The 24,524-nt window shown below is 37.8% G+C and overlaps 2 protein-coding genes across 4 annotated transcripts in view; one reads left to right on the top strand and one right to left on the bottom strand.

Annotated features, from left to right (window-relative positions):
* Nucleotides 1-24,524, top strand: part of Spri (Src homology 2 domain-containing protein sprint) — a 209,619-nt gene that overhangs the window by 35,378 nt on the left and 149,717 nt on the right. The window contains exon 1 of one of the 3 annotated variants that reach the window (XM_072002996.1): nucleotides 13,697-14,187. The exons of the other annotated variants lie outside the window; for them this stretch is intronic. The gene's annotated coding sequence lies outside the window, so the exon portion shown is untranslated. Of the gene's footprint in view, nucleotides 1-13,696; nucleotides 14,188-24,524 lie in introns of those variants that run through there. 3 annotated transcript variants of the gene reach the window in all.
* Nucleotides 188-2,360, bottom strand: Obp5 (odorant binding protein 5). Its single transcript, XM_072003111.1, has 5 exons — nucleotides 2,213-2,360; nucleotides 1,603-1,678; nucleotides 1,417-1,505; nucleotides 1,213-1,324; nucleotides 188-792 (listed from the first exon to the last, which is right to left on the bottom strand). The coding sequence occupies exons 1-5, from the start codon at nucleotides 2,276-2,278 to the stop codon at nucleotides 707-709; spliced, it is 429 nt and encodes a 142-aa protein (XP_071859212.1). The 5' UTR covers nucleotides 2,279-2,360; the 3' UTR covers nucleotides 188-706.

Genomic DNA, 24,524 nt, shown 5'->3' with positions numbered 1-24,524 from the left:
CGCAAATAAATGTACGAAGCGCTATCGCGCTGCATGGCACAATCCGACATGGATTCTTAAAAATCCCTGGCACTAAAACGGTTAAAACTTTCCCGAGAAGAGAACGAAGTTTTTGAATGGAAACCGTCTCGCATAATTTATTGAAATCTTGCTCTAACTTGAAATCTGGAGATTAATGATTGCTACGTTATACTTGCACGCTATTTTATTGCGAACGTTTGATACAATACGATATTAGCTCGTAACGTATAAAATATCGAATTTTATCGCCTTCGACAAATATCTTTATCTTTCAGACAGTTGATTTTCTCGTTTATGCATCTTTAACATTTACGTACATACGAAAAGGATATATAAACGTATCCTTTTCTTAGGATTCAGCGCAAGTATGAATCGTTAAAAATCGGACGTTTCATTATCTATAATCTAACGATATAAGAAAGTATAATAACACGGTACTGTAAATCGCTAACATTATTTTCATTGCAAAATTAATATCAACCTAAAATATTTCTTAAAGTTTACGATCATATTATATAACGTCTTACTAAATTTAAGAAAATTACAGCTCAAAATAAGTGAAGTATTCGTACACGTTATCGGTGGCTCGCTCCTTCTATCGATCTCGCGATCGTAGGTTTGCAGTTTGATAAATTTGCACGGCGCCTCTTCGAAAGATGGTGCAGTTTGTCGTGAATGTCGTTTGTTAAGGAAAGAAAAACTTTTCCGGATTCGTGTCGTAGGTGCATTTTACGAATGTATATGATTTCTGGCATTCATCACCGGTGTATTCTGCGTATAAATGGAACAAAGTTTAGGTGGAAGCTTTAACTTCTTTCATATAAAGAAAAAGAAAAAAACAAAAATATGGTGCGTCCGAAAAGTTTCTAAAGCGATCGAATCTCGATTCAAAAAGCAATAAATTATTGGAATTTTTCTACAATATCTTTACACGAATACGGTGATTCGAAGCTGTCGACGGTTTTGCAACTTTCTTTGTAAGCAACCAACTTTTATTTAATTGTCGATCATTTCGGCTCCAATTATACTTTTTTTATTGTTGACAAATTTTCTATGTTTGGAAAAATTATGAAAGAACCGTTGTTGATATTTATATGATTAAATGTCTGCTAAAGTTCTTTTTGAAATATTAAAAATCTATTTGCTTGTTTTTAACGAGCAAATGTTCGAGTATTTAGTAATTTGCCTTACCCATATGACTACATTTCAGTATGGCTTCCTTCATTACGGCTGCTTCTTCCGGCGCCATCGAAAGTTCTACTTGTTTGATCACCATAGCAAAATCGATATTGCCATTTTTAAACTAGACAAACAAACGGATCAAAAATGTCGATTAATCGATCTTCCAATTCGGGCAATCTTAATATTGAAGATATTATTTCATTTTGTATTTACGGTTCGAATTAATTTCATAATGCAATTCGTATAGCACTTCAGATTTGGATCATCTGGAAATTCACCTCTTCGCATCCCCTCCACTTTATCTAAATAAATTCCCAGAGAAACACAGAAGAAACTTTGTCAACGATCTAATTTTCTTCGATTTGATCGAATTCTGTTCTATTCGTCTTCTCTACTTACCTTCTGATATATCGATTTTTTGCAAACAAGACCTGCGCAGACTCCTTGCCATTTTGTCCATTTGTTCGGCAGTGGCCTAAAGTTCATGGAATAATTTACATTCTGTTGTCAGTTTTCTTTCCTTTTAACATTTAATACATAATGACACGCGTTGAGAATTTCCTGGTTTTATTTCCAACAACGCACTATGGTACATCATCCCAAGCTCCCGAATAGCGACAACGAACCACGATTTCCAAGAACTATTCGTCATTTTGACGATGAATTTGTTACCATTAAATTTTATTAAAGTTTCACACGTCTAACCCTTTGGACGATCAGGTTACCGGAATATTTTTATTTTTAAAATTTCAAATATCTAAATCTGTTGATATTTTAATACTTTGGTATTTAAATGAAACTTTTTAATTTCTAAATCGCGGAAAAGTATGTCGAATATCGAATGGTAAAATATTTCGGAGAATATTCGTTCGAGAAATATCTTTCGAAAACTATTTATCTATCTAATTGCCATTATTCCAGCGAACAAAATTGCTGGATCGCTGAAAAATTAATATTTTCACTGATACTCAGCCAAATGTATTCTTCCATTAAAATTAAAGAAACGTACACTTTCTGCTGGTTTCCACGCCACGAACGCGAACAACATTGCGACAAGTAAAAATTTCACACGCATATTCGAATTTTTAAACAGAAAATGAAATGAAAACAAATATTAAAGCGTAGCCTTTTTCCAGGACCAAGCGACTGAAGGTTTATTCGCCTAGTCTTTCTCTTATAAACCTTTCCGCTCTAACGTTTCGTAAGACATATGCGATGACTTTTGTTCAATATCAGATAATTTGATAATTTGATATTCGCTAGGAAATTACGATAGAAAAACATGGTCTTTTTCGACTTGATGATAAACTCGCTGACTTTATGTAACGCGAGTTAAGGAGCGTTTCCAACCACTGAATTATCTTCTCGACGAGTTTCAACTCCCTCGAACGAAATAATCTTTTACCGTCTTGTTCTTTCCGCAATGATTCGATACGATTTCCTTTTTCACTGTAATTTCCTAGTTAAAAATGTAAGACTATCGTGGAAAATATCGTTTATCTTTCGAGAAAGAGTAGAAGCTAGATAATTTCTTCGCAGAACGAGCAGATATTATTTTAAATATTAGGTCGTCCGAAAAGTTTCTTTCGTTTTATGAGGAAACGATAGATGCACGGCATTTTTCCTTTTATATTATTTTATTGAATTGTATATGACCCATTTTTGTTCTATTACTACAAAAATGGATCATACATAATTTAATAAAATAATATAAAACAAAACATACTGTGCATCTACTAATGTCCGTATAAAAGGAAAAAGACTTTTGGGACAACCCGATACCCACGACCACATTCTTGTATTTATTAAAAAATTTGACATATTTCGACGATCGTAATTTAAAAACTGTTTAGCGAGCTTCCATTGCAAAACTATCGACAAATTATTCCATTATAGTTTACGGTAACAGTCACAGGCTCGATCATGTCAGCCACTGCACCATCACGAGCCCCACACCCGCTCGGTGCGGTTTGCACGCTCCAACTTGTACGAAGCAAGTTTTGGCCGGTCGTTCGCTTTGTCTGCAGCTCCCTTCGCCGACCGAAGACTCGGCGTTAATGTCGAACCCTTGTATCTCGAGAGACACCCTTAAAACAGGAGCATCTGGCCAGAAAGCGCCGCCATCCCCGCGGCCATTAGTTCGTGGGGCTACTCTTCGCCGGTTCGATAATTACATTTTTTTCCACCCTCTCGACACGATCTCCTCGGCGATTCGTTTCCACCTGATCGTCGTATACTCCAACGAATCTCGAGAGGAATTCCTCTTCATATCCTTTTCGATGTTCATCCCTTCGTTTTTCTTTTCTCTTTTGGTGCGAGCGACTATAGTAAGCCTGGCTTTTGAAGAGACGATGGCTTTTGCCAGGATATTCTGCCTCCTCTTTAAGAGTTCGTAGATCGAGTGCGATGAAATTCACTGGAAATCTATATGTTACCGTCGATGAGATGCGAAATTTTGGTTTTGAATTTGAATAACAAAAGAATTCCAGGGATTTTAAGGATTTTAACGCTAGAATTATCAGAGTGTCTGAAACGATCGATTTAAAAGCTTTCATAGAAATCTCGTAGATTTATGTTCGAGTCAAAAAAAAAATTTCTGCGTGTGCAACAGAATCATATATCTTGCTCTTGTTAATTGATTTAATATCATTAGCAGATCGCGGATATTTTTTTTACATTTATAGAAGATCCATCGAAAGTGAAGCAACGGTTATAACATTTATAGAGTTAAATAAATTATTTCGGTTTCATGTTTTCCCTTGCAAACGAACGATACATTTATTATCAAATTAAGAGAAACTTAAGAAAAAAAAAAAAAAAAAAAAAAATAGAAATTAAGAGAAACGCGACAACGCGGGACGTTTATGTTTCTAATTTGATGAAAATATGAAAGAGAAGGAAGAAGGTTCTCCGTGGGATGGACCTAATTCCACGATATCATATCCGCGTCTTGCCTCGTAAACTAAAAATACTTGTACACGTGTAACAACAAAATTTCGTCAGACGGTGACATCGAATCGAACCGATGGAATCCGATCGCGCAATACCGGCCTTCCTTCACCCACATCTGGACACCGCGTGCTCGTTTCCGAACAACGATCCGCGATATCATAACGCGGACTTTCTCCGCTATTCATGGACACGTTCGATTTTAGAGCGTGAAGAATGTCAATATGTTACCCATATCCATATACGTGGACAACTTTACATAATAACTGATTACCTAATATTAATAATTTTTTTAATATTAATATTTTTAGAAACGTAATTATACAGATAGCACGTAGACACGAATATCTTTTACTCGTTAAGTATTATACCTTTGTATATTTTTATATCTCATCTGCGCTGTATGTATATTTTTGCGTCTTTGAATTTTCCATAAATGGACGAATATTCGCAGTCTGCTAATTTGTATAAAGCAAATGTTCTGATACTTACGAGCAGCGGTGGGGGTATGAATTAAGGATTTTCAGGAGAACGAGTTCATCAGATCGCAGAATATCCATCGCTAAAGTGCTGTTCACGATAATAATCGAACAATCGAAACGCGAAAACGAACAATGTGAAACAAGCATCGTGAGAATCTCTTGGTTCCACGAGGCCAAAATTGCTTCCTAAGGAACGGCAATCTCGCCAAGTCCAGTCGGTTCGCTAGAGAGGGTTGAACGATAAAAGAAAACGGTGTCTGATTGTTTGCGGGCGTTAACGACGATCGCGTGCGACAAAACTAGCTTCTTTCGTAATATAAACAACGGGGAAATAAGAACGCGGAAGCGAAGGGCGAAGAGCGAAAGAAAGAAGGACGCAACGGTGAGCAAGAAACGGGGCAGCGATGTTACGAATTACGGAAAGGGAAGGGCGTGTTAGAGAATCACGTCGGACGAGTCATGAGAATAACGTGACCTCTGCGACGCCGCCCTAATTAAGCGCCTTTAATTAACGGTAATAACCGCGTTTCACGGCGAGTTGCGTAACGAACGTCTTGTCGATAGGTCGCTGCTTCGTCCAGAATTATAATAACGCGTTCAGCTTGCGACGATGTAAAGATATGGTTGAAAAGGTTCGATATCGTCTGGTAAGTCGGTTCGCTTTGGCCTGTGTTTATTTAATAATGTTGTTATTTCTGTATTCAGAGGAAGAATCACAATAGCTATTATTTTAGTCTTTGGATAGATCTATCACACCGTTCTGAGCCGAAAAATCTTTATTACACTTTCTTACATGGACTAGGGATAAAAACAAAGGAACATCTTAAATCTATCGATTGTATCTAAAACTATCTTTTAATTACTATTTATTGTAACTAACGCATCTGTATATGGATGGCGAGCACGAACTCACGTTGTCATTTTCAACAAACAATTTAGGGTGTTCCGTTTTGCTACGATCCTGTATTACGTAGAACGTAGACGACGAAGCGGGAGATGTAATTTGAAAGATTAGAAAGCCGATAAATAAATCGATACACAATGTTAATAATAAAAGATCCTGATATTTAAAATTGGAAATATTAAAAAGTTCGAGAACCTACGTATGTAATGCAAGTCTCGTAAATCTCGGATTGTGTAAAAGGTTAACATTTAACCTTTTTATATAATGAAAAACATTTCAAAGAATTTATAAATATAAAAAACGAGAAGCTCTCTCCGTCTGGAAGGCGCGAATCTCGCTCCTAAAAAGATATCGCTTTCATTTGAAAGGTATTCGCATAAAATATCCAGGCCGTATTCCTGGCGACAGTGCGTCACATTGTTGCATCAACATCGCCGCCAAATTGAGAGGCGTATAAACGTGTGGCCGAAGAAAAAGGAACGAGCACGCGATAAATGAACTGTGTCGATACGTTTTCGAAACGCGGCGATCACCAGCCGAGAGACTCGCGACTGCGTAATAAATTAATCGCGTGCCCCGTCGCGATTAAAGGCTGCCCTTTGTCATGCTAATTACCTTTCAATTAAACTTCACAGTACCGGGGTCCCCGAGCTTGCCTGAATTAGCTTTCAGTCGGCTCTGATTCGGGCAACTTACTTTCTGCCGCAAAATTCCAAGCAAATTGTGGCTCGTGCTTTTAGTCCAACCTCCCTCTGTTCCACGTAGAAGACCCTTCGAAGGGAATAAAGAGAAAAAAGAAAAAGATACATTTGCCCTTCGTTCTTCGTGATCAGAGTGGCCTCTCGAAACTCGTTTCTCGCGTCTTTTGCCTGCTTATTCGCAATCACGAACTTTGACAGTCTCGCAGCGGAAATGGAGTATGGGGTTGTTCATCTTTGTTGGGGTTGCAACGTTAGGTAATTTTTCTTTCCTTGGAAAATATATATCGATTTTATACGATAGCGTGATCCGTAACGATAAATATCCGGCCTGATATACGAATTGATACACACGGTGGTTACAAAAGATATTGGCACGTAGCCTTATTTTTCAATGAAGAGTTTCTTCGTATTAAGTTCTATGCTTCGTTTTAATGGTACGACAATTTTTGTAGTCATAGGGTATTAAACGATATAGATATATTTGTACCTGATTAATTAGTATATACACGGTATAATAAGTACAATTAGCGTAGTACCGATACTTTTCGTAGCCACCGTTCATATGGTTTCGATTTGCAATGGAAATTATGGTTCGCGAAGACGTTTTCGATGACCTCGACGCGATGTTCACCGATAGAAGGGAGAAGGGGCGAAAAAGGTCGGGCCCCGGAGATATCGCCACACTTCCGGCACACGATGTGACTCACAAACTCGTTTCCCCTCTATCGCGGGCAGAACGTTTAATCTACCGATTCTTGTTGCGATGTTAAACCGATGGAAAGAATAAGTCGTGTTACCGGTTCGTGCGATCGTTCCAGTTCCAAGCTCTATTTTCACTCCGAACAATGTGGATTCTCCGTTTCAATTTGAGTAGGAAAAATTTTATTTTTTTCTAACTTGTCGAGACTATAGATATGATGTTGCAGGAAATTGAAATTTTTGCAAGGAAAATTTATTACGAAGAAGAAGTTATTTATACGATACGTATAAAATAAAACTAATCGCTCCTCAGAGATTGCAAGTTTCATTTGTCAAAGAAAGTGCGCGATATAGAAAGCCAATCGAGATGTGAAATAAATTTGGGTGTTCTTTGTATTTGTAACATGAATATCTTACGTTTGATAAACAATGGTGTCAATTTATCGAAAGATGTAAGTGATATCGCTTAAAATTCTGGTAGGGGTCTCCAGCAGATTGTAAAGTTCAGCAGTTTTCTAGACCACTAACAAAGATTTAGGGTTGTTGGAACGACCATCAAGAAATTTTCAGGATCAGCGTTTTCTCTGGTTACTAACGGAGATTTAGGATTCTCGAAACGATCTTCGGCCATTTTCGAGGATCAGCAATTCCCCCGAACCATCGTATTATGTCTCCGGTATAGTCCATACAAGATATTGTATAACGCTATGATATCATTAATCTCGAAAGATCGTTTACTATTTCTCTAACTTCATATGCGTTTATTTTTATCTCATATTTTAGTAGTATACCTGTCGTAAATGTTACAAATATTACAAATCGGTTTCTAAGTGCATTTATTCTTTGTCTTAGCTCCAGTTCCACGATATTCTTATCTTTAATTTTACGAATTTTTACAAATATACCTATTTCTAACTCCAATTGTCGTTATTCTTAGCCCAAACTTTACAATAAACAAATTTATCGCACGCGTTCTAACAAGACAGTTTGCAATTGCTCATCATCGTACCGCGTATCTAGTCCCGCAAAATTTCTTGCTTCCTCTCTTGCAAATTTGTCTCTTCGCCAAATAATCGAACGATCTACGTATTTGCTTCTGTCGAAGTGGTCATCGCTTCTAAGAAAACTCTACATCTGGTCTTTAGTTTTCTCAAACACTGAAGCCATCGACAGCGCATAGACAAAAGACCGCGTCGAAGGCAAACCATAAACGGTACACATGCAACGTTCGCTTCAGGGTTTTTCAGTCATAGGGCCACGCTGCTAGCGTGCGGATCTGGATCAGCTCAATTGTATTCCGAACTTTGTATTTACACTTTAGCATTCAAAATATATATTTTCTACCTTACAATTTATCCACGCGTTCCTTTGTATTCATCTAATAACATCTAATAACCCTAACAGCTTCAAATCGATAAACAAAATCTATATCGTGAAAAATCGACATAAAGGTCGATAACCGCTAACGGGTTTCTCCTATGTTAAAATATTTCTAACAGAAAAGTAAGAAACCAGCTAGAAAAGAAAATGGGTTGGACTCGCGGTATCGCTGTCTATTTTCTCGACCGCTGACACACACGCGAACAGAGCTAATCGTATCCGCTTCCTGTGAGTTTCGAGCGAGCCACGTCCATTTGACGATAAACAAACAGAAATCGTTGCTCTCGAAATAATCTTCGCCGTGAAGCCACGCTTCCCTCTTCCACCGATTTTTTGACCAACAATCGTATATTTTCCTATTAAACAAACTGCACTTCGAATCTCGAACCAGGTCTAACCCCAACCTAACCCCGCATGACTCGACAAGTTTCACGCTTAGAAATTATACGGCCTATCTGCGTGTTAACAAATTGCATAACGCTCTGCTTCCATCGAAACGAGTCCAAACGCACGGCAAATATCTTGCAAACACGATGGAACGTGAATACGCGGCATGTATTAGGTTGTGCGAAAAGTTTCTTTCGTTGTATGAGGAAATAATAAACGCGCAATGTTTTTTGTTTTATATTATTTTATCGAATTACGTACGATCCATTTTGTTCTATTGAGATAAACATCGCGACATTTCACAGACTTGGTTTCACGTTTGTACGAAGATGCACTGTTGTAAAAAACACGTTTGCGAAAGAAAGATACTTTTTGGACAACCTAATACATATATCACGTTCACGGTGATTTTCATTCAGAATTATTTTTGTTGTTTAAGATGTTCTTTTGTTTTTATCTCTAGGAAAGTGCAATAAAGGTTTTTCGGCTCAGAACGGTGTGGTAGATTTATCCAAAGAATAAAATAATAGCTATTATGATCCTACCTCTGAATACAGAAATAACAACAATTTTCATCAATCGCTTTTTATCATTTTATATTCCTGTCTAATCTATATCTCTGAATCTAATTTAAAAACTATTATTGCTTATAAGATACGATTGTTATTTCTAAATCCAATCTGTACCTAATCTATCTATGAATCTGATTTATCGAATTTTTAAATTCGCATAGATATTCACAGTTTGTCGTTGATATAAATTCTATCGCTATGAACAAACGTTTACACAGATTCGACGATTCCTTCCTGATATCTAATTATGCTAACAGTCGTGTCGATTTATATAAATTATAGCCAGAGGAGGGACTTTGATTGCGTTAGGCCGCGGAATCCTCGCGATATTACGACCAATCGATTACGCTTCATTCAAATAAAGGGGATTGTACTGGATGGGGAGAACAAAGGTGACCCGTAATGAAGCCTGACACTCGGCAATTAGCGACGGCGGATCGTTTTTTGATTTAATTGCTGCCGACTGCACAGGCGTAACCGTATTACGCGTTCACGAGTCGGCTTTTACCTTTCCTAATCAAATGGAGTCATTCGTTGGCCCTAATTTATGACAGAGCGCAGACGGTAGTCTTCCGGGATGTTAGGTTCGGGCAGGTAGAATTTATCGAGGATAAATTACGGTTGAACCTGTTAGATGGATCATTTCTTAATCGAAAAATCTTTCTAACGCGGGGCTAAAAAGTAACAGAGAAAAGTTACTTTTTGTTACGTGGAATATAACACGAGGATCGATCGATATGACAAACATGATCGATGGAACGTTAGTTGAAACGTTTAAATGGAATTTTCTTCGATAGTTGTCAATCTCAAATTCTGTTTCTTTAATCGTTAAAGTTTTTCCGATTGCACATTTTTTTTTTTTTTATTAAACTGTATTTCTCTCATAATGAAACTTTTCTACATGTTTTAAAGTTTTATCGGAAAGAGAACATTTTGATTACGAGGTATCGTCGAATACGAATTTTAAACGATGCACTTTATTTACAATTTTTTAAACGACTTTTCTGTCACTTTAGCGATAACGAAGATAGAACGAAGAAACCGACAAACAATGTTTAAGAGTTTAGGACGATATAAATTACGCTCCATTACGCAATACTATGATTGGTCGTACGTAAAATATTACTTCGTCAATGGATTACGCAACCATAATATACGCTCTTCGGCAACGTGTAATAAGCATTCGGAGTAACATGTAGTTACTCGTACACGATAGCACGGTTAGTGATAATAGTATTGCTTCATTTTATTAATTAACGAGCAATTTCGACGAAAATGATCTTTTCCGAGTGATGTAACCGATCGAACAATTTTGATAGTAATTTGCGTCTATATAAAAGACATTTTAAGCATCCCTGTAATTAAAGCAGACGATCGATATATAATTTGTAAAATAATACTTTTCTGTTTTATTCATTTGGTTGGAATCTCATTGTTTCCATTAGAAATATTATTAAAATAAGATAATTATTCTGATATTTTTTTAATAACGTAAAATTGGAACAGATGTTCCTTTTGTATATATTACTTGGAAGATTTTTTTAACATTTTTCAAGAAATTATGCGGTACATGTCCTTACGATGTCGTAATTTCCTTAATTGTAAATAGTTCTGCGAACAAAGGAACAAAGACGTCCGATGGAAACTGCGATTACAATTACTGTCTTTCTTTCTTTTGCACTTAATTAGCGATATATTTGGAACTTGCCGTAATCCTTCTTTCAAGTGTTCCCACAAATCATCTGTTTCTCTAAATCAAACAATCACCGTTATATTTTCACGTAGATGCTTCCTTTCTTTAATTTTCTTTCAGCTGTTTTGTAAATAACGTCGTTTAGAATTGCTGGGAAGAAACCTGAGTTGCATTTGCAACGATAAAATTCTCCTCTCAATAAGATAGAAATTTATAGAGATAACTACTCGCCTGTCATCGTTACGTAATCTCACTTTCAAAGAACCATTACTTTTCTTTCTTTTTTCTTAATTGTTCAAAAATTCGAGCTTCGTTTCGATAGCCAGAGGCGAAACTAACACGTTGAGAGAACATTTTGCGATAAAATTTCCTTTATATCTGTCTTTCTTTTCATCATCGTACCATGAAACCGAGTAAAAATCGCAACCAATCCAGAGTTAGCGTTTTTAATTCAAACATAAAACCATCCATTCTCGCGGAACGATCAATCACGTTCATAGTGTTGGTTCCTCGTTCGTGACGAGAATTTCTCTCTGCACGATTTTATTCCCTGTTGCATGGCTGATCTTCTTCTTGTACGGCGGCGAACGGCTTCAACCGCGAGGCTCGTTTATTAATAAACAGCTGGAACTCTGTTCGTTCCTTTTTTCAATGACTACGTACCCATGTCGGAGAGTACGAAACGTACACTCGGTATATTTTAGCTGCATGATTCAGCGGCCGGCGAAACGCGAGTCCCTCTGCCTGTCTCTCTTTTCAACCATCTTTCCTCTATATTTTTGATGTTCCACGCGGGCTGTCCGCATCGAATCTCGCGGTAAGGTGACGCGACAAAAGTTACCCCGCCGTGCGAAATTTTCCTCCGATTTTTATTCTCTCAAGACGGAATTCAAGATGGACGATTTTTTAACGACTATTTAATTTTTCTTCCCTTTAATAAAAAAATCTAGAAACCAATTAACAAGCCGATTGAAAGTTCGTAGCATTCGTAATCTTACGAAACGGCAACCTACGTCGAACAATTTCTACTCGATTCGATCTTACGGCGATAACTTCCTCAACTTCTAATTATTCCCATCGATCATCTACCCCGTAACCACGATCACACGACTATTCTAAATAACTCGAAGACCGTGTATCACTGACTGCTAACTTATTAATAGAAAACGGCGAACGCATTTCCAACCATACGAAATTATTCCGCCTCGTGATACTCCTATTTTGCCATCGCCATATCCTCGTTTCTTATTCTCACGTATTCCACATTCTCGTTTACGCCTCTCGAGAGAGTTTAACAACCACGAAACAACAAATTATTACTGTTTACGCTCGAGTAGGTCGTACGCACGAGCTGCGTGAAAGTAGACAGGCTTTAAGGGCACCGTTGTCAGCGCCGCTGCCAGTACCGCTGGCAAATGCTTGGTGGTGGTGGTGACGAAGAGGAGGTTGATGGCGATGATGATGTTAATGCCGCAACCAGTGGTGCTGGAGTCTTTCTCTGGTCGTCTTCTTCCCTGGCGCATCGTTAAATTCGTCTGGATCGACGCCGCGACGTTCTATAATTCGCGCCTCTTTCCATTCTGTTCTCAGTGATTTTCTCTTCTCTTTCTTTTATTCCTTGCAACGATTATTACTCTTAATATATCGCCATCCTTAATTAGAACAGTCGAGAGACGAGGAAATGAATGTAATTGTCGTATAGGTAATTTTAGTGACCTTGGTGCTTTGGATTTTTCAGTGATGAATTATTCGTTGTCGTTATAGGTAATTAATACGTTTTCTAATTGTGTTTTGAATATTATTTATAAAACAAAGTAGAGAGAATTGTTTGCATACAATATTTCATTAGTGCATTGATCGCTATAATAATAGATAATTGTAATAAGGAATATTCAGTGAGTTGGTAATAGTGACAAAGTGAGTTTGTGAATATTACTTCCTACGAACTATACCCGGTACATCATTTTCAAACGCCATATTTTATGTCGTCTGTATAAATTAGTGGCGACGAGGACGTTTACCGAGGAGGACCCTTCGAATTTATATCGTTTAGCAGTTGGCACGTCGTTCAAAGGAATATTATTTTCTGCCACCTAAAATATCGATTCTCTACTTCCTATTAACTCTGCGATACTACACCCACGCGTAATCCTGTTAATACTATACCGAAGAATCGTATACCGTAACGTGAAAACAAGTAAGAGTAGAGTCGTTTGAAAAATATAATTTTATTAACGTAACATTTACTAGCGTTTGTACGAAACGTATAAAGCGATATGCTGCTATAACACAAGTCTCGATTTAATATATCGAAAGGAGATATTGTGGCACAACGCACGTTCCACTATGTCTGTCGATTTTTCACATCGATATTTAGTATGAAATATCGTTGAAAGAATATTCATAGAGTCGGATAAATTGTCCTATATGGTAGCATTAAATTCCAATTTACGGGCTGTCTAGTAAATATTTTGAACAACGTTGACAGAAAGAGAATAATCAAATTTCAAAATTTTCTTTCGTTTCGAATCTTAAGATACCTCGAGCAAAGAATCGAACGTTTTAGGGTAGTTTCGTGTTAACGAGATGTAATTTCCATCCACTTTCCATTCACCTCGGTCAATTATCTCACACACGAAATTCCTCGATATCACCTGTCGCCATACTTTCACTCTTCCTTCTAAAAGAAACTCGATCACCTTTCCCATTCTAATCGACTCTTGCACCAACGGAATGTACTTGTGTGAAAAAAACCGGCGATCAAAGGAAACAGGTCAAGGAGTATAGCCGTATGTTATACTGCCACGTGGAAAATGTAAATGGTGGAAGATTTTTTGAAAAGATGAGAAATTAGGGGAATGAAAAGAAAACGGAGGAGAACGATGTGGATCGCAACAAGGCCTCCCTGTTTACATTGCAGACGGGCCACCTGAGCGTTTTCGAGGGCAAGGACTGTGGTTCAGTGTCTCGGTGGCCGTGCTCGAGCGAAGTCGGTGACGCGCGTACTTTGAGAAGTGTGAGACGGCGCGCGTCTTCGGTGTCTCGCCACGTGAACAAACGGAAAAAAGCGTTCCACCCCGTCGTTTCTAATTTCTGTGCCGTTTCTGTTTTCATTTTTTCATCTTCTACGCGTACCTCGGTGTTTCAGCCATTAGAGATTTTTTGGGGAAACTTCTCGTTGATCGAGAGCGTGGCTGTTGATGCACGTGTGCTCTAGGTACGTTGAGAATGATTTAATCATTTGTCTTTTTTCTAATTTAGTAATTGATTTTACATTGGTATCTTTTTAATCTCTTTGCTATATATTTGGTATTTCTACATTTCCATATAAACTCTACATGTGTTTATATATCGTATTAGGTCGTCCGAAAAGTTTCTTTCGTTTTATAAGGAAATGATGGATACACAATATTGTCCGTTTTATATTATTTTATCGAATTACGTATGATCCATTCTACAAAATAAACGTTCGACAGATTAGGTTTCGTATTTGTATAAAGATACATCGTTGCGAAAGACGTATTTGTATAAGACACTTTTCGGACGATCTAATATATATCGTATTATAATATATATTTGTACTTTCGATTAAAAATAAACGTAGAACATAGCAGAGAATATAGAAGAAATATATGGTTAATGAAAAATATAGTTTGCCTTTAAATAGGCATGCGTCGTTGTTCATGAGAATATTTATTTTATTATCTATTATCCATATGATAATAAAGTTTCATACGTTACATATTTGAAACACTCGTATTAGATATGCGGACAATAATAATGGACAAAATGGCATTAGCGTGGGTTTGAAAAGGAATAATCGTGGACGGTTCACAGGAACTTTCAAAAACTCGCGGTCGCACGGTGATTCATCGTACGCTGGCACCGTAACTATAATTCGAGGTGCTGCACGCCTGCGTATTTTTTTCCCTTTTTTTGCCTGCCATAACTAAGGGAACGATTCATTCAACGGAGCAGGAACTACGGCCGATGCGTGCAGGGAATTCCTTCCTTCGTTCTTCGACGAGAAGGAGACGCGAGACGCGTGTCCACTCGGTTTTCCAGCGTTTTTGAATTCGTGGACAGCCGCGATCCGTATCGTCGATTATTTATCGCCAGAGTACGATGTACGGTTAGCCTTTTGTTCTTTCTCGGTTCAAGTTCCCGGCGCCAATTACGCTGATTGCTCGCGAATGACGAATCGCTCGCAGACTCCGGGCGAGAAATACAGATCGATTTGGCGATAGGTAGACGCGTGTTTCGCGTGTAACGCGAGTTTCAAGTTTTTAGAGCTCGAGAAATGTTCTCGAGAAGGTTCTTGAGAATGTAGGCTCGACACGAACAAGAATGGTCGATAGAGAGTCAAAAAACTCGTTTCCTTCGTCTGTCTTTCTATTTTATGAATTCCTCTGCACCGTAATTTGTCGACGAATAACAATTAGTCAGTGGACAAGTTAATAGCTGTAAGTCGTAAAAATGTAACAATCTTGAAATTTAAATCGAAACATTAAACCGTGAATTTTTTTCGGGGTTTATTATTAGGAAATCTGAAGACGCGAAAATGCACGTAATACGCAAAAACGTATAAAATCTCCGAAATATATTAGGTCGTTCGAAAAGTTTCTTTCGTTTTATAAGAAATTTATGTATGCACAATATTTTCTGTTTTATTATTTTATCGAATTACGTATGATCTATTTAATTCTATCAAAATAAAGGTCACAACGTTCGACAGATTAGGTTTCATGTTTGTACAAAGATGCGTCGTTGCAGACGACGTGTCTGTAAAAGAATGACACTTTTCGGACAACCTGATAGTACTTTCACGATATGAGAACAGTAGGTGAAGCAATTTTTCGCAATGGTTCCATTTCTTTAAGAATATTTGTCAACATACGAATTTGCATAAATATCAACAGTCTATTTATCATTCAAATACGTTTCACGAAGTGTGTCCGCAATTTTCCAGCAGACTTTCACCATTCTAGTACTCTCGCGCTCGCCTGATCGCTTTCGTGTAATATCAGCGTTATGTAGTTGGTTTTATAATTGAATTATACGCAAATGTTTTTCTGCAGACATCAAAACTTTCACTGGTCGAAAGAATAGCGGGATTGCAGTAAGATTCGCAATTGAAACACGAATTGGTAAATTGTAGCAAAGTTTAAATAGAAATGTTGGATCGCTTTATTTAAGATCACCCAGTGTATACGCGTGTAAGGCAAGGGAGCGCGTGTTTTAAAAGTGTATTCGGGCTTGTTGCTCGCTAACTTATCGTTTCACACACCAACACTCTGTCTGACTGCCTACTTAGCTTCGTCTGTCTCCTCTGCCTGTTCCCCCTTTCGTCCAGCACACGATAAAGAAACCGTATTGCTTCAATTTAGATGCTGCACCGTTACGTCTCGTTTCATTAATAGTAATTTACATCAACACTCACCGTTTACCAAACACTGCGATCATGCGGTTCGGGATCCATCCAGGCTGACCGTACGATCCGTTTCATGTTATTCAGTTGGTCGATTGGCGTTTCGAAACGATCGACTCGCGTCTGCATTTTCTTCTAACAAGTTCCTTCTAAGAAATAAGAGGCTGACTTTCTGTAGAATTAAATATTTTTCGCTAACGATAATAGTCAACGAATACGTTGAGAATATTTTCTTCTACGTTTCCTATGCATTTTTAATTTCTTTTTTCATCGATGATAATCTTAGAATTCTTGCGAGAAGAATCGTTAGACGTTGCTTCGAATTCTTTGAAACTTTCATTGAAAATTCCATTTAGATCGAGCGAAAAAATAAATAGCATTGTTGTGATATTCCAACGAGGAAAATAATCTTCAGAAAGTTTCTTTTCAACCCATCTTCATCGTAATTCGTTGAGATACTTTTCTTCGAGAATAAATAAAACGACAAACGGTAGTAGCTGCCTCTGTAATATCGCGACAAGGAAACTTCTAATTTGGTTGAGGAAAATTTGAAAGCATTTGGAGGTCGACTATTGTCTAAGAACTTCTGAAAGTTCTCTGATACAGAAGAAGAAGAAAACGAGACGCGTGTCAAACCTCGTTTCCATCGACGAACATACGGGTGTATGCGGGTTCAGCCGTTCAGCCAATTTAGGCTAATTTTATAGCGCGATCGTTCATCGTGTTTCCGTCATATCCTTTTTCTCATATAAACACACTTTTAACACACACGAATAGGAATTCTCTCAAACCAGGATAAAAACCTCTTAAACTTTGTAAACATTTCAGAAGGACTTTAGAAACTTAGACGCGTAAGAGTTACAAACTTTGTTATTAGATCCGCAAAAGTAAAGGGAAGAGAGACATTTCGTAGAAAATTTTCAGAAACTACACGAGCGCGTGACGAGACAAAATTGTGAAACAGGATGCGACTAAGTTCGAATTCAAATCGAAATCAAATATTCCGATACGTAATGTAATATCCGACGTATAAAGTATCATTTTAACGGTTTGAGGGATCATTGAAAAAATAAGGTCGAAAAATGCCGAACAGACTTGTGTCTTAATCGATTGCGGAGAGAAACAAGCGGCTCAATAGCGCTCGTCATATTTGTTACTTTATGAAATACATCTATATTATTATATATGCTTACTATTAATTTATAAATATTTCAAGTTTTGTTCAATAAAAATTATTCACAAGATAACAACGAAATTCAAAATACCGTGAGTCGTCCGTAGCGTTCACACGTACTGGCACTTTTCGATACAAAATCTAAACAGCGCTGCACTAACCCTTTGCGCTCTAAATTTTATTTCAATTTAGTTAGCAACAGTTCCCAGCGCTTTTGAGTGTTTTATTTGAAATTTACTTTAACTAAAAAATAAGACAATTTAAGTAAATAGAGGAAGAAACAAATTCGCTTAAATACCAGTTTTATTCAAACTATTATCGTATTTTGCAATTTTTAAGTGTATGATATATCTTGAAACAATTTCCAGGATACAATCCTGGTTTTCTTTAGCACGTTTCACGAAAAAAAGATGGGACTGAAAGAACGTCGAGTGGGACTTGATCTCTTGAGATATGAAACTAACGTCGAGTCACACTCAACATAGGAGTGCAAAGGGTTAAGGAAGCAGAGCGAACAAATTTTCCAGAAGATCGTCGCCGATTCCTCGTGTTGGAAATCTAATTTAGCGCAAGATTCCATAAAGTTCTGCAAGGAATCGAGGATCCAGCGATTCTAATATCTCTCTGGATAACCCAATCGACCCTTCTTCGTCCTTACAATCGAATCTCGACGCCGACGTTGCCATTAATAGCGTTTGCGACGCGTAAATTTCCCTGGCCCTGGTCACTCGTCGCGATAGCTTGATATTTTTCGCGATTGGGAACAAAGTCGTGACACGATCGCGCAGCTTTACAATGAAAATTGCACGTTGTCGGATATACCGAAGTTTGATCGAGCTTCCTCGTCGAAGAAGGAGGAATATAGCGTTTCCATTTGATGTACGTAGCTTGGAAGATTCGCCCTTCGAGAAGCAAGCGGAGGACTTGTATTTTCGAGGTCTGTAAGCGCATTAACTTGCGGGCTATGTATCGAGGGCGGGCTTTCTTTTTTCGCATGCAAGTGATTTCTCAAGTTGATGGGGATATTCTGGCCAGGATCGTGGAATATGATTATCGGGCAGCATAATGGAGATTGGTGTCTGGTCGGTGTATCTCATGTGGTAGAAAGTTTCGTATACAATCGTTGAATTACGATTAGATTTTTCAATCGATGTCTTGGAATGTTCTTAGTTTTGGAAAAAAACATAAGAGAATAGAGAACGATGCGCGAAGACATTGATTGACGATGCGGGAAACATCGATTAGCAAATGTTTCTATCATCTGACTCGAGTTTTCGCTATTGACGCGGAATCGATCGACGTCCTTTCCTCGACACCTTGCAAAATATCTTTCTCGTTTAATTCCAAAGAACAGTACTGCGTTTAGTATTGTATCAATTAAAATTCATCATCCACCATCTTCGTCTCAAGTAACCATCCGATCCGTTTCTTAAAACGTTACCTAATATCATTGAACGATCGAAATTCATCATTGCCCTCTTTTTACAATCTTTCATAAATCCGCCACTTAACTCCAAATCCCGTTCCTGATGTTACCTTACCAATTGAAGCTACCTTCCAAATGAACGATGCGCAAAGACATTATATTGGGAAACATCGATTAGCAAATATTTCTGTCATCTAACTCAAGTTTTCGCTACTGACGCGGAATCGATCGACGATATTTCCTCGACACCTTGCAAAATATCTTTCTTGTTTAATTCCAAAGAACAGTACCGCGTTTGGTATCGTATCAATTAAAATTCACCATGCACCAACTTCCAAATTAATCGTCTGATTCTTAAGACGCTACCTAATATCGTAGCACGATCGAAATTCATCATTGCCCTCTTTTTACAATCTTTCATAAATCCGCCACTTAACTCCAAATCCCGTTGCCGATATTACCATACCAATTGAAGTTACCTTGCAAATTTCTACCCTCGATTTAAACTCTGAAATACCCTTTTCTAAGATCCTCATACGTACCACCTGAGCCGAAGAACCAGCGAAACGCCCATTTACGCGCACAATGACGCGTGTCTGAACGTTTTTCACAGCCGCACCCCCGCGAGGATCTCATCGAATTCTCGTTGAAATCCTGGACGCGGCCTCCCAGTAACTTCTAACGAGGCAAAAATGTCGAGATTACGTCTACGACGGAGGATTGATCGACAGTTCTATCGTCTGCAGCTTTGTTCGTCGAACGAAATCGAACGCGAGAATAACCGTAGGGGGTTGGGACACGTTGGGGTTTTCAGAGAAACCTCCACGGCTTGCTACCACTTTTGACGTTTTTGCGTCTCGCCAATGACACCTGCTCCAGACTTTATTAAATCCCCCGACCAGACGAAAATAAAGACCCAACCCCGTCCGAGCCAGACGATTCTCCTTCGTTTTCCTTTTCTTTTGCTTTCGGAGAAGGTGGCGAACGCCGCAGAACTCTGACGTGTTTAGTAAATGAGTTTCACGGTGAATATTAACGAGAGTCGGCGGGACAAGAAACGAGGGTGTAGAATTGATTTTTAGACGCTTCGGCTGTGATCGTTTCTTTGATAATAATAATTCGAGTTTCAACCAATTTCATCGAGGAACAATCATTTCCAATTAAGTAGTACGTGTTTCAGATCGATGACAGAGCTATTGGAACAAAATCAGAACCTTCGCGTATTTTAAAACGTTCTCTGTTCTATCAATCACGTTCTTAGCTTATTAGTATTATAGTAAGAGTATTAACGAAATTTTTAGTCGCGAAATATCGAGTAGATAAAGAAATAATATTTGCAAGAATTCGAGAAGTTACTTTCTCGTATCACAGAGATTCGTCTGTTCCCTTTTCCATTGGCGAGTATCGAAAGAGTTGCAGCAATATCGTTCATCGATGATGTAAGTATTAAAGAAAATATCAGTCATTGACCGCGTCAATCATGTAACTCAAAAATCACAATTTTATGGAGTTTGAATGTTCCGAATTGTTATGTTTTTCTGACGATGCAGCCAACTGTCCTCGCGTAGTGAATATTCCAAGTTCGCTTAGAAGAATCTACCAGTAAAAGTACACGGAACTCTACGGTCTTTTTCTGTCCAAGTACGAACGCCACAAATTTTGCGTTATGTCATTATCATTTTGGAAATGAACGATATGTTAATATTCCGTGAATGGATTGTTCGCTTCGTTACGTAACGGAGGCAGGTACGCGTTTTATTAATCAAGCGTAATAAGTTCGGTAATATGTTTACGAATATTTGAGCAGTAAAATTTCGTTTAAATAAATGGAGTTTCGTTGTACCTCTAATTTTAGCTGTATTACGTAATCAACGCAACGGTATGACAACTTCATTTCGGCATGTGAAAATCGGTTATGTACACGGTGTTAAAAAGGGGAAAAAAAAATAGAAAAAAATAATTTTGGAGACACGTAGTACATGATACGGATATTATAGTTATAGGATTATTCGACAATTAAAATACATTAATCGCTCGATCGTTTAAATTGGAAAATTCATTTTGTCGGTATGTCAAAGTACAAAGTAATATTTATTTAATATAACGTTTATGGAATAATCACCAAAAATTTTCACCGAATCAACGAATAATTTATTATAATGGGACCATCGTGGTTTTCTTCTTCTAGTTGTAAGTCCCTGTGAATTATTCATTCTTTCCTTGCGCAAAGCACGTTGGTGTTACATCGAACGCGTTCGTCGTAGGCTTTCTTATAACTGTCTGATGTCATCAGCGTGGATCGTTCGGACGATTTCGCAAGTCGATTTTAATCGAGACCAATCAGGGCAATGACTGCAACTACCAATGAACGATTACATTCAGCTGTTTCATGGGAACGCGTCTGCCCTCCGCAAAAAGAATCATCGATCTTCGCATCGTAACGTCATTTATCGAAATAATTAAAACATTCCAATTTCGTCAATTAATTCCACGAAGCTGGAAGTAAATTTCGTTTTTGAAAATTAATCAGATTGCGAAGGTTTAAGCGATCGAGAGAAGCTGCTGAAGATATTAAAAATATGGAACACTGGAAAAATACAGATATTCAAATATTCAAAAGATACTTGTCGCGTCAGAATGTGTTGTTATTTCTGTATTTAGAGGTAGGATCACAATAGTTATTATTTTATTCTTTGGATAAAACTATCACATCGTTGTGAGCTGGAAAACCTTTATTGCACTTTCTTAAATGGACTAGGGATAAAAAGAAATATCTAGAACTATCTTCTATTTATTATTCTCTGTAACTAGCGCCAACTGCACATGGATGGCGAGCGCGAACTCACCTTGTCATTTTCAACAAAATTTCCATTCTTTTCTATTTTTCAATATTTTTACGAATCAACGGTTTGCCTCTATTCTCTTCAAGGAAATATTCCTTTCTTTTTATCGAGATTTTAACACCGTTACAAAGGACGCGCGATACGCGTTACACCTGGCACCTGTCAAGTATCGAACGATACAAAAGAATTGAAAAAAATCACGCGTGCGAGTAAAGTAACGAAAAGATGATCGCGTTCGAGTTTTACGACTGTAAGGTCGGTTTATATCCCAACAGCGCGATGTAACAAAACCGTTGCAGCCCCCAAGGGGTCAAAGCGAGCCATGAATGTCGATGGCTTGATTAAAGCCGCGGAATTTCAAGTTTTGGCCATTATGAATTTTCAATGTGACGCTGCTCGTAAATTAGTGTCCGTTGTGGACATGTAGGGTTCCAGTCCCTAGAGCGTAAAACGAGTAGAATGGAAAGAAAAAATGTGGCAGATTGATATTACCGGACAGGACAGCACTCTGGAGATGCATTCGAATCCCCGGGGACACATGATCGATCGGACAGATTAATGGTAAATGTAACGCGTGTTATTGACGGATGAATTCGGTTCATTTCGATCGCTGTTTCTCGTATTTGCATTCGAATCTCGGATCTGTAGGTTAACTATTAGCTGTATTCTCTTGCGCAAGAAATAATTTGGATTTTTCTGTGTTTATGAGAAATTTGAAGACAGACACACAGCGAATACGATTAATTTAGAATACTGTATGTAGCGGCACATGAGTCAGAGGATAATTCAACTCATGTATTTGCATTCGAATCTCGGATCTGTAGGTTAACTATTAGCTGTATTTTCTTGCGCAAGAAATAATTTGGATCTTTCTGTGTTTATGAGAAATTTGAAGACAGACACACAGCGAATACGATTAATTTAGAATACTGTATGTAGCAGCACATGAGTCAGAGGACAATTCAACTCATGTATTTGCATTCGAATCTCGGATCTGTAGGTTAACTATTAGCTGTATTCTCTTGCGCAAGAAATAATTTGGATCTTTCTGTGTTTATGAGAAATTTGAAGACAGACACACAGCGAATACGATTAATTTAGAATACTGTATGTAGCGGCACATGAGTCAGAGGACAATTCAACTCATGTATTTGCATTCGAATCTCGGATATATAGGTTAACTATTAGCTGTATTCTCTTGCGCAAGAAATAATTTCGGTTTTTCTGTGTTTATGAGAAATTTGAAGACAAAGACACACATCGAATACGAATAATATAGGATATTGTATGTAGCGGCACATGAGTCAGAGGATAATTCAACTCATGTATTTGCATTCGAATCTCGGATATATAGGTTAACTATTAGCTGTATTCTCTTGCGAAAGAAATAATTTGGATCTTTCTGTGTTTATGAGAAATTTAAAGACAGACACACAGCGAATACGATTAATTTAGAATACTGTATGTAGCAGCACATGAGTCAGAGGACAATTCAACTCATGTATTTGCATTCGAATCTCGGATCTGTAGGTTAACTATTAGCTGTATTTTCTTGCGCAAGAAATAATTTCGGTTTTTCTGTGTTTATGAGAAATTTGAAGACACAGACACACATCGAATACGAATAATATAGGAAGCTGTATGTAGCGGCACATGAGTTAGAGGACAATTCAACTCATGTATTTGCATTCGAATCTCGGATCTGTAGGTTAACTATTAGCTGTATTTTCTTGCGCAAGAAATAATTTCGGTTTTTCTGTGTTTATGAGAAATTTGAAGACAAAGACACACATCGAATACGAATAATATAGGAAGCTGTATGTAGCGGCACATGAGTCAGAGGACAATTCAACTCATGTATTTGCATTCGAATCTCGGATCTGTAGGTTAACTATTAGCTGTATTTTCTTGCGCAAGAAATAATTTGGATTTTTCTGTGTTTATGAGAAATTTGAAGACACAGGCGCACATCGAATACGAATAATATAGGAAGCTGTATGTAGCGGCACATGAGTCAGAGGACAATTCAACTCATGTATTTGCATTCGAATCTCGGATATATAGGTTAACTATTAGCTGTATTCTCTTGCGAAAGAAATAATTTGGATCTTTCTGTGTTTATGAGAAATTTAAAGACAGACACACAGCGAATACGATTAATTTAGAATACTGTATGTAGCGGCACATGAGTCAGAGGATAATTCAACTCATGTATTTGCATTCGAATCTCGGATATATAGGTTAACTATTAGCTGTATTCTCTTGCGCAAGAAATAATTTCGGTTTTTCTGTGTTTATGAGAAATTTGAAGACAGACACACAGCGAATACGATTAATTTAGAATACTGTATGTAGCAGCACATGAGTCAGAGGACAATTCAACTCATGTATTTGCATTCGAATCTCGGATCTGTAGGTTAACTATTAGCTGTATTTTCTTGCGCAAGAAATAATTTCGGTTTTTCTGTGTTTATGAGAAATTTGAAGACAGACACACATCGAATACGAATAATATAGGATATTGTATGTAGCGGCACATGAGTCAGAGGACAATTCAACTCATGTTGTTATTTTGCCTCGGGACATCAACACCGTCTTGACGCACAAGACGTAACGATAAATAAACTCCGGGTGAAACAATGTCGCAGCTACGTGCAATCGTCGATCAAAGACGAATTCGAAT

The sequence above is a fragment of the Bombus fervidus genome, chromosome 5, assembly GCF_041682495.2.
Source record: "Bombus fervidus isolate BK054 chromosome 5, iyBomFerv1, whole genome shotgun sequence".
NCBI lineage: Eukaryota > Metazoa > Arthropoda > Insecta > Hymenoptera > Apidae > Bombus > Bombus fervidus.
This window is presented reverse-complemented; position numbering and strand designations above follow the sequence as displayed.

What these genes read in the sequence shown, in the direction of transcription:
- Obp5 (XM_072003111.1), bottom strand. Translation starts at nt 2,278, where the DNA reads ATGCGTGTGAAATTTTTACTTGTCGCAATGTTGTTCGCGTTCGTGGCG. An exon ending in CGTGGAAACCAGCAGAAAGT is followed by an intron (nt 1,679 to 2,212) that starts GTACGTTTCTTT and finishes CATGAACTTTAG; the next exon opens with GCCACTGCCGAACAAATGGA. An exon ending in TTATGAAATTAATTCGAACC is followed by an intron (nt 1,325 to 1,416) that starts GTAAATACAAAA and finishes TTGTTTGTCTAG; the next exon opens with TTTAAAAATGGCAATATCGA.